General features: G+C 42.6%; 1 protein-coding gene across 1 annotated transcript; it reads right to left on the reverse strand.

Moving 5' to 3' along the window:
* Positions 1 to 243: 243 nt before the first annotated feature.
* ODAPH (odontogenesis associated phosphoprotein) lies at positions 244 to 6,675 on the reverse strand. Its single transcript, XM_065877215.1, has 3 exons — positions 6,609 to 6,675; positions 469 to 608; positions 244 to 327 (listed from the first exon to the last, which is right to left on the reverse strand). Exons 1-3 carry the CDS (start codon positions 6,673 to 6,675, stop codon positions 244 to 246), a joined length of 291 nt encoding a protein of 96 aa, XP_065733287.1.
* Between the last annotated feature and the right edge of the window lie 9,245 nt (positions 6,676 to 15,920).

Consider the following 15,920-nt stretch of genomic DNA (forward strand, 5'->3'; position numbering starts at 1 on the left):
CCTATTTTAGAACTTTTCTTGCGTAAGTATCCTGTGATCATAAAAACTAAGAGGTAAGAATAATGTAGTTATTGATTGTATTTTGCAAACATGAATAACCTATAAACCAATGTTAACTGCTGACAAGGAGAACAATTTCTAGTCGGTGGAGTTTAAGATGCTTAATTTTCCAGTCCAATAGTTTTAGTTCAGTCACTGAAAACAGAAATCTTTTTCTAGTCTTTCCTGAGGCCTTGGCTTCTTTTACTTCAGCACGTTTGGGGCTTCTCTCTTTTCTCTGCTTTCCTCAGAGGAGCTTCCTCTCCAGAGTCTTCTTCTGGGGAAATAATAATAAGGAGGAAGGCGACTGTGCGGCCGAAAAAATGGATGGAACTGAAAATGGTGGTAGCATATCGGAGGGAGGAAAGGTCTGTATGGGAACCTAATGTGGATTCTGGGCCTTTGTGGTGGGAAAAAATGGAAGGGACACCTGGGTGTCCTGGTGATGGGCTGGATCCTCGTCACTGGGTTCCTTGTGGTGGGAGGAGGGGTAAGTGTAAAGATCTGGCAGTCTGTAGGCTCTGCATTATTTTGTGAGTCTCCAGGAGGGGTGAATACCTCTTCCTGTCCTGTGGGGAGAAAAGCGCAAGTCAGGAAACAGGCCTGATGACAGGAGCAGAGGGGAGAGTCTTCAGGTGGAAGCAGGGGAGAAAGAGCAGAAGAGAGAATTCTAGAGTCTCAAAGCATGTTTGAGAGAACTGCCCAGGCCAGTAAAATGAGACACGGACACTCCTTATGACCCAGAAATTCCACTCGGAATTTACCCAAGAGAAATGAGTGCTTATATCTACAAAAGACTAGTTCAAGAACGTTCCCAACAGTCTTATTAACATTAACCCAAATCTGCTAACAATGCCAGTGTCCATCAATAGGAGAATGGATTAAAAAACTGTGTATTCATACAATGAAAGAATACTCAGCAATGAAAAGGAAGAATTACTAATATGACAACATGGATATGTCCTATGATGTTATGTTGGGCAAAGAAGTTAGACACAAAAGAATACATACTGTAAGATTCCATTTTTATGAAGTTCAAGAACAAGCAAAACTAATCTATGGTAAAAAAAAAAAAAAAGTCAAAAATAGTTAGCTTAGGGTTAGCGTAGGTGTTATTTAGCGGAAAAAGTGACCAGTGAATTCTTTAGATCTCGATCTGGGTGGTTGTTACATGAATATGGAGATAGATATACACACACACACATTTCTATTTACACATACATACCTATATACACAAAAATACAAATGTACACACATAGGTATACACACACACATATCTAAAATGTGATCAATATATACCCTTAAGATTTGTGCATTTTATTGTGCATAAAGAAAGAAAATTTGATGGAAAAAAAGTAATGTAAAGAAAAGGCCTGCTTCACTTCCCCAGCAGTGAAATCATTCCCTGAAGAGGAAGGGAGGGAACATCTATTTGCTCCAGGGGAATGAGCACTGAGGACCAGGATGACATTAACTTCTGAGAAGAAATTTGGATCAACCTCCAGTGTCAAGGTCTTCCCTCTAGCTGTATCATACAATCAAACTGGCTGCGAAAAAGCAAGCTTTCCTTTAGGAAATTATTTCTTCACTCCCTTAGAGACTTACCAAAACAGACCTGGAAAGAGTTGCTGAGTGTGAATGATGGAAAAATGAATTCCTCACAGTAAGTTGAGAGCTAGATTCCCCTCACCTTTAAAACAGCTGAATTCAGGTTTCTTGGTTGTACTGGGTATGCTTATTCATAGCCCCTTCTAGAGATTCTGTTTCACCCATAATACCTGGAAAGGTCAGTACTACACTCCTTTGGCTATGGCTGATTGGACTGTTGTTAGACACTCAACTCATTCATTGGCTGGCCAGTGACCAATCAGATTCTCACTCAAAAATTTCAACAGAGACACAGCTAGTGGAAGATGTTACTGGCAGTGGTAGGGCGGGCGCTGGAGTGTCAGGTATTGGCCAGTTGAATGTTGAATAAACAGAGAAACCAATATTTCCATAGCTGTAAAATGGAGAAAGCCTCTCAAAGAGAAAAAGAGACAAGTGCCTCTGTGGTAACAGAGTGATGATGAGAGTAACCTTGACTCTTGACTTTCTCAGGGCTGGTCTTTTTGAGGGCTGGCTGTACTTAAGGTCCTTGGAAATATCTTTATAATAATCACCCCACCTCCAGCTCTATTCATTTTCTTTTAAGCAAGCTTGAATGGGTGTCTGTTTCTTGAATTAAATACTGACCCTTTCTCCCATACCCACCCAGGCTACTGAGTATTAAAATCTTATGGCTGAAACTAGATTAAGACATTTCAAACTACAGAAGATGATTAAATCCCATATTGCTCATTCTTTCCTCTACACAATCAGATCAATTCTGAACCTTTGTAACATGAAAACTTTCTGCTGAGAACCCAGTCACTAGGGGAGAAGCTAGCCTTATTCTTAAATTTAAAAAAAAATTTATACATTATTAGCTGCGTTGGGTCTTCGTTGCTATGCACGGGCTTTCTCTAGTTGCGGCGAGCAGGGGCTACTCTTCGTTGTGGTGCGCGGGATTCTCATCGCGGTGGCTTCTTTTGTTGCAGAGCACGGGCTCTAGGCATGCGGGCTTCAGTAGTTGTGGATCGCGGGCTCTAGAGCGCAGGCTCAGTAGTTGTGGCGCACGGGCTTAGTTGCTCCGCGGAATGTGGGATCTTCCCGGGCCAGGGCTCGAACCTGTGTCCCATACATTGGCAGGAGGATTCTTAACCACTGTGCCACCAGGGAAGTCTGAAGCTAGCCTTATTCTTAAGCTCCATCTTGACATTTTGCTATCATTTCAGGCTTAGCTAGGTCTTGGGCTCTGCCACTCAGTAAGCTGGGCTCCAGTTTTTAAAATCACCCACCCCTTGTGCTTTTTTCTACTTCTTAAAACTGAGGCTATTCTCCAAATCCTCCTGACAATGGTGCTCTAGGCATCTGGAACCAGATTTTTAAAAGCCCAGAGCCACGGATGATTTTTTTGAAGTAGTTTTTGTGGAATGGAGGAAACCGAGTCAGATTCCAGTGGCTTAAATAGGTGGGAAAAAAAGAGACTCAGAAGCGTGTAGAGTTCTCTTTGAAGTGAGAGAAGTAGAACCAAAGAAGTTTCTGGTGGATCATGTCTCATTTCCTCAGGGAGGCCTTCCCTCCCTTGAGGCTGGCTTAAGGCCCCTGGCAACACGCTTCCCTAGCACCCTGTGAGTCCCTTTGTATTATGTTCATCAGTCATGGGATTACTATTCAGCAGCTGTATTCCTCCTGCACTGAAGTATCTGTCTGATCATTCTGTACACCTGGTCTCCTCGCTAGCCCAGTGCCTACAGTGGACTTGAACAGACTGAGAGAAATCTCAGTTTCCGTAATTTCAAACGTTACCACATTCCTACCCCTCAGGGATAATGTGATCATTAATAAGCAAATATTTCTCATTATGTAACATACTGACATGACACCAGAGATACTGAATATCAAACACAAAGAGCTCTTTTGCAACTATAATTAGACCAAAGTAGGTCAAATATTTAAGCGCAGATTGGAAACATTTTGAGAGGCAGAACGGCACAGGATCCCTGAGCTCTGCCGTTTAATAATCGTGTGACCATCGACAGCTTCCTTGACTTCTCCCAGTCTTCTTTTCCTTATTTGTAAAATGGAGAAAATAATACTACCTATCTCACTGGCTTGTTGTAGTGTCTAAACTAAGGTATGTAAAGTGCTGAGAACATGCCTGACATATGCATTTGGTAGGTCTTAGCTGTTGTTATTGGGCCTCCATCAAGGCGAGGCCTGTTGACTCTGTTGGTCATTGATTGCTATGTCCCTAGTACCCAGAACAGTCCCTGGCTTGGCCTCATACCCAGTACATAGCTGATTAATTGAATGAGGCAGATGTTGAGTGTAGATGCTGAGTTCCTCTCTGTAGATTTTTGTGAAGCTCAGTATTTCATTCCAGTCCCAGAAAAAAATTCAAAAAAAAATTTTTTTGGCCTCGCTGCCCGGCATGCAGGATCTTAGTTCCCCCACCAGGGGTTGAACCTGTGCCCCCTGACGTGGGAGTGTAGAGTCTTACCCACTGGACCGCCGGGGAAGTCCCTCCAGTCCCAGGAAAATTGCAATAATAACTTACATTCAAAATTAGAGGATAGGGCTTCCCGGGTGGCGCAGTGGTTAAGAATCCACCTGCCAATGCAGGGGACATGGGTTCCAGCCCTGGTCTGGGAAGATCCCACGTGCCGTGGAGCAACTAAGCCCATGTGCCACAACTCCTGAGCCTGTGCTCTAGAGCCAACAAGCCACAATTACTGAAGCCCGTGCACCTAGAACCTGTGCTCCACAACAAGAGAATCCACTGCAAAGAGAAGCCTGCGCACCGCAACGAAGAGTAGCCCCCGCTTGCTGCAACTAAAGAAAGCCCTCACTCAGCAACGAAGACCCAACGCAGCCAAAAATAAAATAAAATAAATTTAAAAGATAATAAAATAATCAAGACCCAAAATATTGCTTGGAGTTTGGACATCAATTTTAAGTGGGTTTACTATAGTCTAGACATGAAATTCATCGTATGCTAACAACTAGTACTTTAAAAAAAAAAAGTAAGGGTGAGATGACCTTTTTTAAAAATATATAATTATCTGTACTGTGTGGTTATTTGGGCAGACAATAGCTGGTTTGTAGTGAACTACCCTGATTTCTAAGAGAAGTAAGTTTTATACTTGATGTATAAGTATGCAGTTCTTCTTTTACACTTGGAGTATCACAAAAATTCTCAGGTGCCTTTAGAGTCGAACCAAAAAGAAATATAAGTCCTGTGATTAATTTGCTCACAGTAACTGCAACTTAATTCATTTTGTAGACTCACAGAATAATTGGCTATTTTAGCCAAATCTCTAATTTTACAGGTAAAGACATTGGAGCCCAGTTCATACAAGTTCACACAGGCCTCTTTCAATCCTATGCTATAAGTCTAGTAGTTTCAGCAGTGCTGTGACAAATGCAGAGATGAGAAAGACATGGGGCCTGCCCTCGAGAGGTGGGGAGACGCTACAAATACATGGATCTATAATGCAGAGCAGAATGCAGTGTGGACCATGGGTGATATACAAATCGCTCTAAGAATTCAAAGGTGTCAGAGAGAGAGAGATTGCAATTTTAAAGCTATGTGTCTTAAGAAAGCCTTATGTGAAGGTAATACTATAGTGACATTAAACGTCACCATGTGAAGCAGAATTGCAATAAACAGAGGTGAAATCAGGAGCGGGGGCAACCATAGCTGCTGCTGTGGAGGACAGAGAGAACAGGGTGGGTTTGGAGACCCGCACATGACCCCGTCTGGCAGAGCCAGGGCATGTGTAAGTGGGTGATGGCCTGGAGCCAGGGCTGCCTGGAGACAGTGAAGCTGCATTTGAAGGTCTTTGAGGCTAGTCTGAGGGATGGTGGGGCAGAGTGAGCCTAAATCAGAAATCACATTTTAATGGTGTTTAAAAAAAAAATGTGAATAAACCTCTAATCTCATTATAACTTATTTAGCTACGTATTTACAAGGTTTCCTGAAGAGTGGTTGACTTTCTGGAAAGGTGTCCGGTGTCAGGTTTTGTTTTATGGTGCCACTTTCAGATGTCACTTTTAGCGGGTGATGTTTGCAGGTCTTGTCTTGGGAATCGGGCAGGTGTTCTTTGTAATCTGTCTCCTTGCCCTCTGATTGCCTGAGTTCATGCAGAGATTGGACAAGGTGATCTCTGGTGGCCTCACCACCACCTCTGATGTCCCTGCCCCTTTCTGTTCTGTTGTGAGCTTTGGTGGATGGGTGCAGGGAACTTGCTAGGGGATGACTAGGGTCTGACTGAACTCCTGCAAAGCCCCAGGCCACGTGAAAGTGGTGGAGGACTCAGTTTGACTCCTGGGGCTCTCCCCCTTTTCTTTTCTGTCCCCAGGGTTTGTAAACCAATGCTCTGGCTCAGGCCACCTGGAAATTTTGTAGTGGGGGAAAAGGAAAGAGAAAGGAGTAGGGGAGAAATTGAATCTAATAGAATCTTAAAGAAAGAAGTCTAGGCTAACCTCCGCAGCACCAAGACACGACTGACTAGATGTGATTAATTAAAGCAGTTAATAAACAGAGACTGAACACCCACCATGGGCAAAATACCATGCTGTTGGGCATATAAAGAGGTGGACATTGCTGTAATTCGGGGTGGAAATTGTTAGCTCTATATCAATAATAACTAGTATTCATATAGTGCTTGAAGGATGAAGAGCTTTTCTTGCATGATAGCTCATTTGGTCCTCACGACCCCCATAATAATGGACATCATTAATGCTGTCACTTCACACTTGAGGAAACGGATATCAGAACAGTTAAGTGTGTCTAAAGTCACATAGCTAGGGCTGAGACTAGGACCTTCCGATGATAAAATGCAGCCTCTTTAACCACACAGGCTGATGAAAGCTGACGTAAATAGTTCCAGTTCACGATATGCATAATCATGGAGCCAAACTTTGTCTTTTCACACAACTTATTAATTACTGGACCCACAGTAGAATAAAAACGAAACCCTTACCTTCTGCCACAGTTACCACCAACCAGCAGACCAGTAGCCAGTAGGAGAAGCAGAGTCTGTGAGCCATGGCTTCTACCCCAAGCAGTCACTGCCTTGAACCCAACGTGGCTTAAAAGGGGTTGGTGAGTCACCCGCAGACTGATTCAGGGAGTTTTCATTTGCATAGTGGACCACGGGGATTAGGGCCTGTGGTGTGAGGGTAAGAAATCAGCAAGGAAATACCAGACAGTATTTGTCAACCAGAGCTTCTTGTAATGACAGCCAAACGTCATTCATCTGTCCTTGGTTGGAGTTGGATTGTGGACAACCACACCCGCACTATCCTTTTAATTCCTTCAAATTTTCCCCGTTAGTGCCTTCTCATTACTTGTGTATATAGGTCTCCCTCAGCAAGAGAAAGAATCTGTCCAGGAAATGTTCAGCACCGCTTCCCTCTGTGTAGCTTACTTACTTAACAACCAAACCAAACAGGACAGGGAGGACATTCTCTAAAGGCTTTGTGACCCCGGAAGTTTGAAGAGGCTGTTCACAGATCTCGGATCAGGGATTACGACTTCTTCTCTGCTTTTGTCAAGGAGCCAAGAGCAGCAGAGTCAGAAAACGATCTTCTCTAGTAGCCATCATGGTCACTGTCTAAACAAACATGAACATTTTGGGAGATTAACTTAGTGATTTGTCCTTCCAAGGCCCCCTCTGATTCATCAAACTGCCCGTAAGATGCCTGGTTTGTTTCCTGTCAGCTGCTGGAGGAATGGGAGTGGGCGGTCACGAGTGCTTAAAAGCACGGACATTGGAGTTAGAGATGATCATACTAAGTGAAGTAGGTCAGAAAGAGAAAGACACGGGCTTCCCTGGTGGCGCAGTGGTTGCGAGTCCGCCTGCCAATGCAGGGGACACGGGTTCGTGCCCCGGTCCGGGAAGATCCCACATGCCGCGGAGCGGCTGGGCCCGTGAGCCATGGCCGCTGAGCCTGCGGGTCCGGAGCCTGTGCTCCGCAACGGGAGAGGCCACAGCAGTGAGAGGCCCGCGTACCGCAAAAAAAAAAAAAAAAGAAAAGAAAGAAAGAAAAAAAAAAAAAACTAGTCCTGGGTCTTTTGTATAAGTGATTGGGAAAAAGGCACACATTTTGCCTTTGGACTTGAAGTTGGGAAGAGACATGAAGAGAGAGTCTGCTCAATAAAACAGAGTGGAGAGATATCAGATTCTGACAACATCATTTGAACCTCTGAATCCAGCTACACCTGAAGCCGTACACAGTGCACGGCATGTGGTATGGTAAAATGGATTTTAAAGTATTCCCGACATAGACTTATAGAAACAGATCACATAGAGAATAAAGATTCTAAGTCTAGTGCTGCTTGCCAAATGGAAAGAAGAGCTATTAACTTTTATATTCTTGTATTTGATTACAAACTATAGAAGTAGACAAGGAGTAGAAAATTATGTCAGTTCCAGTGGCTGGGTAAGGCATTTGCAGAGATTAAGACCGATCTTTTTCTCATTCCATGCATTCTTCCTGAGAGCTGAGAGAAACCCGGTGACTAGACAGACTCCCGAGCAGGTGGAAGCCGTGGATACCTGAATGTCTTGGCTATATATGCGGTAAGGTGGCTTCACCCTGCGTGCTCAGCCACCCTGTTTATGCTCGGCAGTGGCATCAGACAGATCCGGATTGTGGCGATGAGTCACTATGGGCTTTCCCCAGCCTCAGACATAGGGTGAGTTCACATTTTATCCTTCAGCCTCTAACTGCCCCCGTAGGAGCCCCTGAATGGAATGATTGAAGTCTGGCCTTCAGGTGTTTTGAATGTTCAACAGTAATTCAGCATTCAGTGAATCGAAATCTCTGGGTCTGGCGTTGTAGATCAGGGTCGACAACATGTCTCTGTATAACAGCGAGAAAATGTGTCATTATACCAGCTGTTGAGACCATGAGCAAGTTACCTGACTTTTCTAATTTCCTCATCTATAAAATGAGAATAATAAGAGTACCTACCTCATAGGTTTGTTGGGAGGTTAAATGAGTTAATACCATTCAAGCACTTTCAGTGGAGATTGGTGCCATGTAAATGTTAGCTATCATGACTACTGAAAAATAATATAACTTTCTGTCTTGGACAAACATCTCCTCTAGAACCTGGATATCTGAAACAAAACAAAGGCAGAATGTGAGGATTTATGAAGATTGTGAAAAGTTCTATGAGAGTGTGCAATACTTCTCAGGTAGCAGTACTCGGAAGTCCTGTTTTTTAGTTTTTTGAGGTATTGAGTCAGTTGGAAAGCTGAGTGGGAAATTTCTCAACAGGAAATGAAGGGGTTTTTCTTTGGGGTTCTGCTAGGTGATCAGTCACAAGCAAGCTAACTAAAATCTTGTCATCATACCTTCCCAGACAGTGGTTTCTGTAACTTGCAATAGTAAAGCTGGCGGGGGATTGAGAGAGTTCTTGGAAATATCCAGGAGTTACAGGAAATGGTAGTAATTTAAGACTTGGATCCAACTTTAGCCAATGTCTCCAGGAGATGATGAGGGTAATGGTAACAAGCAACTACTAGTTTTTCAGAAATGGCATAGTTTTGATTTAAATTTGTAGAATGCTGTTAACATTTTATTTTCTCTCCCGCCCTCCCTGCCTGCCTTTTCCCTTCCTCTCCTTCCTTTCTCTCTCTCACACCGCCCCCTGCCCCCCCGCCGGAAGTATATGCTCCCTTCTCTAGAACTAGGCACTTTTAACAGTTTGCCATATATCCTTCCATACCTTTTGCTATGTATTTACATACATGCACACTCAGAAACTGTTCTGTAGGTGGCTTTAAAAAATTGTTATATAAATGGGATATTTTGTGTCGCCTTCTAAATTATTTCTTTTTCACTTAAAATATGTCTTTTCTTTCCATGCCAATCCATATAGATTGATCTCTTTCTTTTGAATTGTTGCTTGTTATTGCCTTTATGCGTGCACCATAGTTTTATTTATTGATTCACCACTTGGTGGAATTTGGGTTGCTTTCCATTTTCTGCTCTTACAAACAATCCTCCCATAGCCCTCTCTGGGCACATGCAGAGTGCCTTTGCTATAAGGTACATTTAAAAATAACTTGCTGAAACTCTTTTTAGATTTAAATTATAGAATACGTTTTCATTTCACTCTAAAATTTTCCAGTCCCTGTGGGCCTTGGTGAGTTTGATCTTTTGGATAGCCACATTTCATTGCTGGCTCAAACCATCTCCTATCTTTTCAACAAAATATGTCCAGATAATGGTGACAGCCACAGAAAGGTGAAATGCACATCTCAATAAGGCATTCCGTCCTTTTTTTTTTTTTTTTTTTTTTTGTGGTACGTGGGCCTCTCACTGCTGTGGCCTCTCCCGTTGCGGAGCACAGGCTCCGGACGCGCAGGCCCAGCGGCCATGGCTCACGGGCCCAGCCGCTCCGCGGCACGTGGGATCCTCCCGGACCGGGGCACGAACCCGTGTCCCCTGCATCGGCAGGCGGACTCTCAACCACTGCGCCACCAGGGAAGCCCCATTCCGTCCTTTTAAGACCCACCCACAAGTCATAGTCACTCATAGAGTGGCAGCCAAAACATTTTTTTAAATCGTCAGGATTTCAGAGGTCATTCCCTTCAGCTGTAAAGCCTGGTAGCACGTTGTACCATTATAAAGTCTACCTCTTTTATAAGCACCAGTACCCGTCGTTTCTAATTAAATTCTATGTTGAGTACACTTTGCTGGCAAGTCTGCAACTGACGCCCATCTCCACAAGGTGCTCACCTGTAGAATTTGTGGTTAGCATTCTGCACAGCCCGTATGCTTCATTATCTTTGTTTGATAAAACACTTCGCTTTTAAAAAGCATGAGGCCAGATTTGCTGAGTCATAGGTGATGTTATTTTTTTAACTGCACAAGCTCTACCACAAGGATTTGGGAAATTTATCATCTGACACAAATCTGTCGGGGACTCCTCGGCTAAGGTTAGTTCAAAGACTGTCTATTTAGTAAGTGACTGGGTACTCTGAGACAGTGCTACTCAAAGTAGCTAGTCCGGAATGAGATAAGGTGCTCCTCCTTCTACAATGTAAATCAACACATTGTTTCATTCAGGGAGAAAATCTTGCTGTGAAAAAATGTTGACTAGATAGTGGGCTTGGTGATGTAGTTGATTTACTTTCTGGTGCCAGCTCCTTCACTTGGACACTGGTTTCCGAACCACATGTGAGTAGCACTGTTTAAAGTGAAATCGAATGAATAAATGAATGAATGAGACATATCTAAGATAAATGACTTTTCAGGGTTGACGTGGGAGGATATGATTAAATACAATTTTCCCTTTCAGTGGGACAATGTTCCTTGCCTGCTTTTGAAATGCCACAGAGAGGGAAAGTTTATTTAAGGCACAAATAGCTCAACTGGCCACTGTTGCCCGTACTACTATTATTCCCTATCTCCCTACCAAGTTCATTTTCCCCTTCTTGTGTTTTGCCCTTCTTCCTGTTCTTATCTCCTTTTCCCATGCTCCTGCCATGGCATTTAAAGAGAGAAAAATAATGTATGGAAAGCTCATTGTACGGTCTATGTTTTACAACCAGTTAAATATAATTCTCACTACAACGGAGTGAGGAAGGTATTACTGTCCACTTTGTAAATAGAGAAGCTCAGTAACTTGGCCCAGGTCCCATAATGTAATAAACTGACAGGCTTGAGAATCGAACCCAGGTTTGTTTGGTTCTCCCCAGGGGGTTGGGTCTCCTACTCTCACATCTAAGGAGGGTGCTAACAGAATCCAGGCTCTGGGACAGAACCTTTTAAGGTGCCCACACTGACACACTTAAGTTCCATTTTGGAACTTGGAGGTTCCATTCATTTCAGTCACCTACTTTAATTGCCATGGTCCTGCCATGTTGCCCACTTCTCTGTGCTTGTGTTACGTACCTGTGCGTCCCTGTAGGCTGTGAATTCCTTCATCTAATCATCTTTGTATCCCTCGCAACAGTGTACGGGGCTTTGAAAGCGGCACACTCGATGGGTTACGATGTTAAATATGCTAGTCTATAAACTTCTTTATGTGCCTAAGATAAAGATTAAATGAATGAGACTGAGACTGAAGCACTTAGACTTTAAGATGTTGCGGTATGAGTTCTATTGCACAGGTGTGTGTACTAATAAAGCAGGGCACAGCGAGGAGAAAGGCATCAGGCAGCCCATCCTCCTGAAATGCACTCCATGGTGTCCCTGGATTATGACTTTTGGAACGTCTTACTAGTCTCTAACTTCCTTGAGGGTAGGAACTGGTCTTTTCTTTATCGGTTCCCTAGTGCCTACATTTTCTGGCATACAGTTCCTGAAACTTGAAAAATACTTGTGAAATTGTTGAATGTCCTAAGTTCTCAGCATTTCCTCTTAAACTGCTGTTACTGGTGCTTACTATGGACCCCCACGTGGCTCTTAAATGACAGATTGTATCTGGCTTCTGCTTCTGAGGTTTCCTTGTACTGGCCCGACATTTTCTTCTCCCAACGCCATCTCTTCCAGCTCCTGCTTTGCATCAGGCATAATTCTATGAGCAGAAGTACAGCTGGGAGGAAGGTGAGGGACGTGGGAGCATGGGTACCCCGGTTTCTCCTGAGCAAATCTCCAAAAGGGAGATGTGACAGTTCTTAGAAGTATGGTGAAATGCAGTTTGAGGAATCAAAGTCTATCAGGTGTAAGCTTCCAGGAGTCCTCTCTTAGTGCAGTACTTAATGCCCGTAGCATGGAATTGTGACAACACATGGGAAATGCCGCCTACCAGGGAAGCTCATGAAAGATTCAGTGTCCAAGTTTTCCTGGGGGCTGCTCATGTAGGTACTCTTTGCCTAAGATATTCCCCAATATCGGCACATTATCAAATGTGCTCGACATAAACCACACTGTTTCTACAAACTGTTGAGGCACAGAGAGCCCCTCTTATCAGTTAGGGAATGGTGGAAACCCTTCTGAAATCCAAATTCCCAGATGCCAGCCAACCTTGCAATCAGGTCTTTCTACGGACAGCAGTCTCAGGCCTGCTATGCTAATTCCTTTTTTTCAGACCCCTCAGCTTCAGATTTGTGTGTGGGGTGTGCCACCTTTACAGATCTTACGGGATGTAGGAGCAGTGGCCCCCATCATATCTCCATTTAATTCACCACTCTGGCTCCTGCAAATTTAGATAGATGCTGCAGGATGACAGCAGACTAAAGCAAATTCAGCCAAGTGGTAGCCCTGACTACGGCTGTGTGCCAGATGTGACATCTTGCTAGAGTCAATTAACATGGCTCTGGGTACATGGTATGCGATCAGTGATCGGTTGGGTGCATGCTTTCCCATCCCTATTAAAAAACAAGATCAGAAACTATTCACTTTCACGTGGGATTAATAAAAAGCGATGTTAACAGCCTACGCTGTAACTCTCCTGCTTCTGTTATAATTGAAAGAGACCCAATCCAGGTAGATATTCCACAGAAAATCACTTAGTTCACTATATTGATGGATTATGTTAATCAAATGGGATGAGCAAGATGTGACTAGTAAATCTGACGCCTTGATGAAGTACATATGCTCTAGAGGGTGAGATAAAACCCATGAAATTCAGGGGCCTACCACATGAGTAAGATTTTGGGGGAGGAGTGTCCAGTGACCAGGGGCACGCTAGGACATGCCCTCTGAAGTAAAAGGCAAATTAGTACAACTTGCATCTCCCACTGTGAATAAGGAAGCACAATGCCTAATAAGCCTCTCTGGGTTCTGATGGCAGTGTATTACAAATCTGAGAATACCGCTCTCAGTTATATACTGGTGACATGAGGCTGCCAGTTTCGAGCGAGGCTGAAAGGAAAGACGTCTATGGCAGATTCATATTGTGGTGGAAGCAGGCCTGCTACTTGGGTCACCTAACCTAGCAGACCCTAAGAAAGATATTACAGTTATTGGTGGAGGAAAAAATGTAGCAGAAGTTAAAGCAAAACCACTGTATACATACTCTTGATTTTTCTCTGCTCATTTTATTGAATAACTGAATGTATAAAAACCACATAGAGAACATTACTGGAACAAAATTTTTATTCTTCAAATATATAATGGATTCTTCACCACTCAAATTATTTCTATAATAATTTTATCTTTTTATTAATATATATATATATATTTTTTTTTTTCGGTACGCGGGCCTCTCACTGTTGTGGCCTCTCCTGTTGCGGAGCACAGGCTGCGGATGCGCAGGCTCAGCAGCCATGGCTCACGGGCCCAGCCGCTCTACAGCATGTGGGATCCTCCAGGACCGGGGCATGAACCCGTGTCCCCTGCATTGGCAGGCGGACTCTCAACCACTGCGCCACCAGGGAAGCCCCGTAAATATATATTTTTAATACACTTCATCTTTTCTCAAATGAATGACTGTGGTATGATTGTGATTATCTTTAGCAACCAAAATCTATTTCCAGAAATTTAAACTTGATATGGAGAAAAATGCCATATCAAGTCCTTTATACCTGATTTGGTGCTGAGGTTGAACTGGTGTATTGGTTTGTTCCAGGATCCAGAGGCTATTCCAAGCTTGAAAGCAAAGTGATATCCTTAGGTTGGCCTTGGCTGCTTAAGGAACCTCTGGATGCGGGATGACTGGCTCTGCTCTGCACAGGACAGTTCCTTCTCAGGCTAGGCTGGAATCTCTGGGAACAGTGGACTGAGGTATGCACCGTGTTCAGGCATTTGTTTGGGTGGCAGGTGGAGAGGACCCTATCTCTTATGTCAGATTTCTATCTATTGGTAATCATTTCTCCATAAAAATAAGTGGCAAGTGGAAAGCTCTGGGTTCTTGATGATACCAATACTTTGCCCACAGTTCTCTCTCTCTTGATGATACTAAGACCAACGAAAAAGAAGACAAAAGCTGAGTTCACTGTGAACACTAGTAGTAGAAGTGACTGCGGCAACTGTGACGATAGTGGCAGAAACTGGGGACTGATTTTTGGATAGGTCTTCTGGGCGTGATTTATTCTAAGCAGCCAGCAGAGATCTAGGATTTGGACATACTGTGCTTGGATCTATCCTCTTAGTTTTCTCCACTGTCCATTGACTTTAATTTTTTTTTTTGCTCAAAAACAGGTTGAGGGAAAGAGTCTCCATCTCTATCACAGAATCTCCATAAAACTTAAGATCATACCCAAACTTCCCATTAGAGTGTCCACTATGAATTCAAAATTAAATAACTCAAATAAATAATGGGTAGGTAATGAGTTTTTTTTTAAGGCAGTAAAACGATAGGACCTCCATGACTTCTTCTTAGCATAATGCTAATCTTTCAAATGTGGGTAAAATCCTATTTAGAGGGAAGGTTTGGAATCCTACATAAAAATGTACCCTGCGTTAAAACAGAAAATTCTTAAATATAAAAAAATTCAAGTGACCATATCCTTACTGATATTAATGTAACACAAATAAAATTACAATGAACATTAGCAAAAAATGTAGCTCATTTCTAGTTAACACATTGAAATAACTGATATTCAAACTGTAACTATTATAGCATGGACGTGTGAATGAAGTTCATGAATGTACACACGCTTCAAAGTAGAATTTGGCTTTGGGCTAGTAATGTTATTCTGATCTACAGTGTTTAAGACTCTTCATTTCAGTTGTTTTTACTAAGAAATTAGGAGATAAACCTAAATTTCTGACCCTTGGATTAATTAGAAAATAACTAAGAGTTATTCTTTTGTAAATTCAGTAAGAAGCTATTCTAAAATTGCTGTTTACTTATCCAATTCTCTAAATAAAAGCTCTCGGATAGTAATCTACTCTCCTAATTAAAGGAAAATATTATAACTCTCTCTCCAATTCCTATTTTAACTAGAAGAGCCACATCATTGTTCTTAATGGTTTCTTCTGCATTTCGTATTTTAAAAAACGTTAGTAACACTACTTTCTGTAAAATACAAAACAGCATTGAAAGTATCCAGTTACTACTGGCATTCAGATTTTGAAGATACACCTTTATGATGAAATAACAGTCATGAAACAAACTGTTCAGAACTGTCAGAGTAACCATTTGAAAATCAGATTTATGACCCTCTTTAAAAATTTGTTAAAGCTATGCTGGTTTACATCAAAGTACTCCTAGTGAGGAGAAATGATGTACTGTACCGAAAAAACAAGACCTCATCAGGGGTCTTCTTAACTTGGCTCTGAACAACTTTAAAAGCCAAAAGATCTGCACCATATGTTGTTCTCAAGGTCAGTACCATGGGATGCCCTGTAAAAAGATCTTTTGGTATTACTGACAACAAAAGCACCTT

Source organism: Phocoena phocoena, chromosome 5 (assembly GCF_963924675.1).
Source record: "Phocoena phocoena chromosome 5, mPhoPho1.1, whole genome shotgun sequence".
Classification (NCBI taxonomy): domain Eukaryota; kingdom Metazoa; phylum Chordata; class Mammalia; order Artiodactyla; family Phocoenidae; genus Phocoena; species Phocoena phocoena.

Excerpts from the sequence above, each read along its gene's own strand:
- ODAPH (XM_065877215.1), bottom strand. The coding sequence starts at position 6,675 with ATGGCTCACAGACTCTGCTTCTCCTACTGGCTACTGGTCTGCTGGTTG. Across the intron at positions 609-6,608 it reads GGTGGTAACTGTGGCAGAAG|GACAGGAAGAGGTATTCACC; the intron begins GTAAGGGTTTCG and ends TTCTCCCCACAG. Across the intron at positions 328-468 it reads CCATCACCAGGACACCCAGG|TATTTCCCCAGAAGAAGACT; the intron begins TGTCCCTTCCAT and ends CCTCCTTATTAT.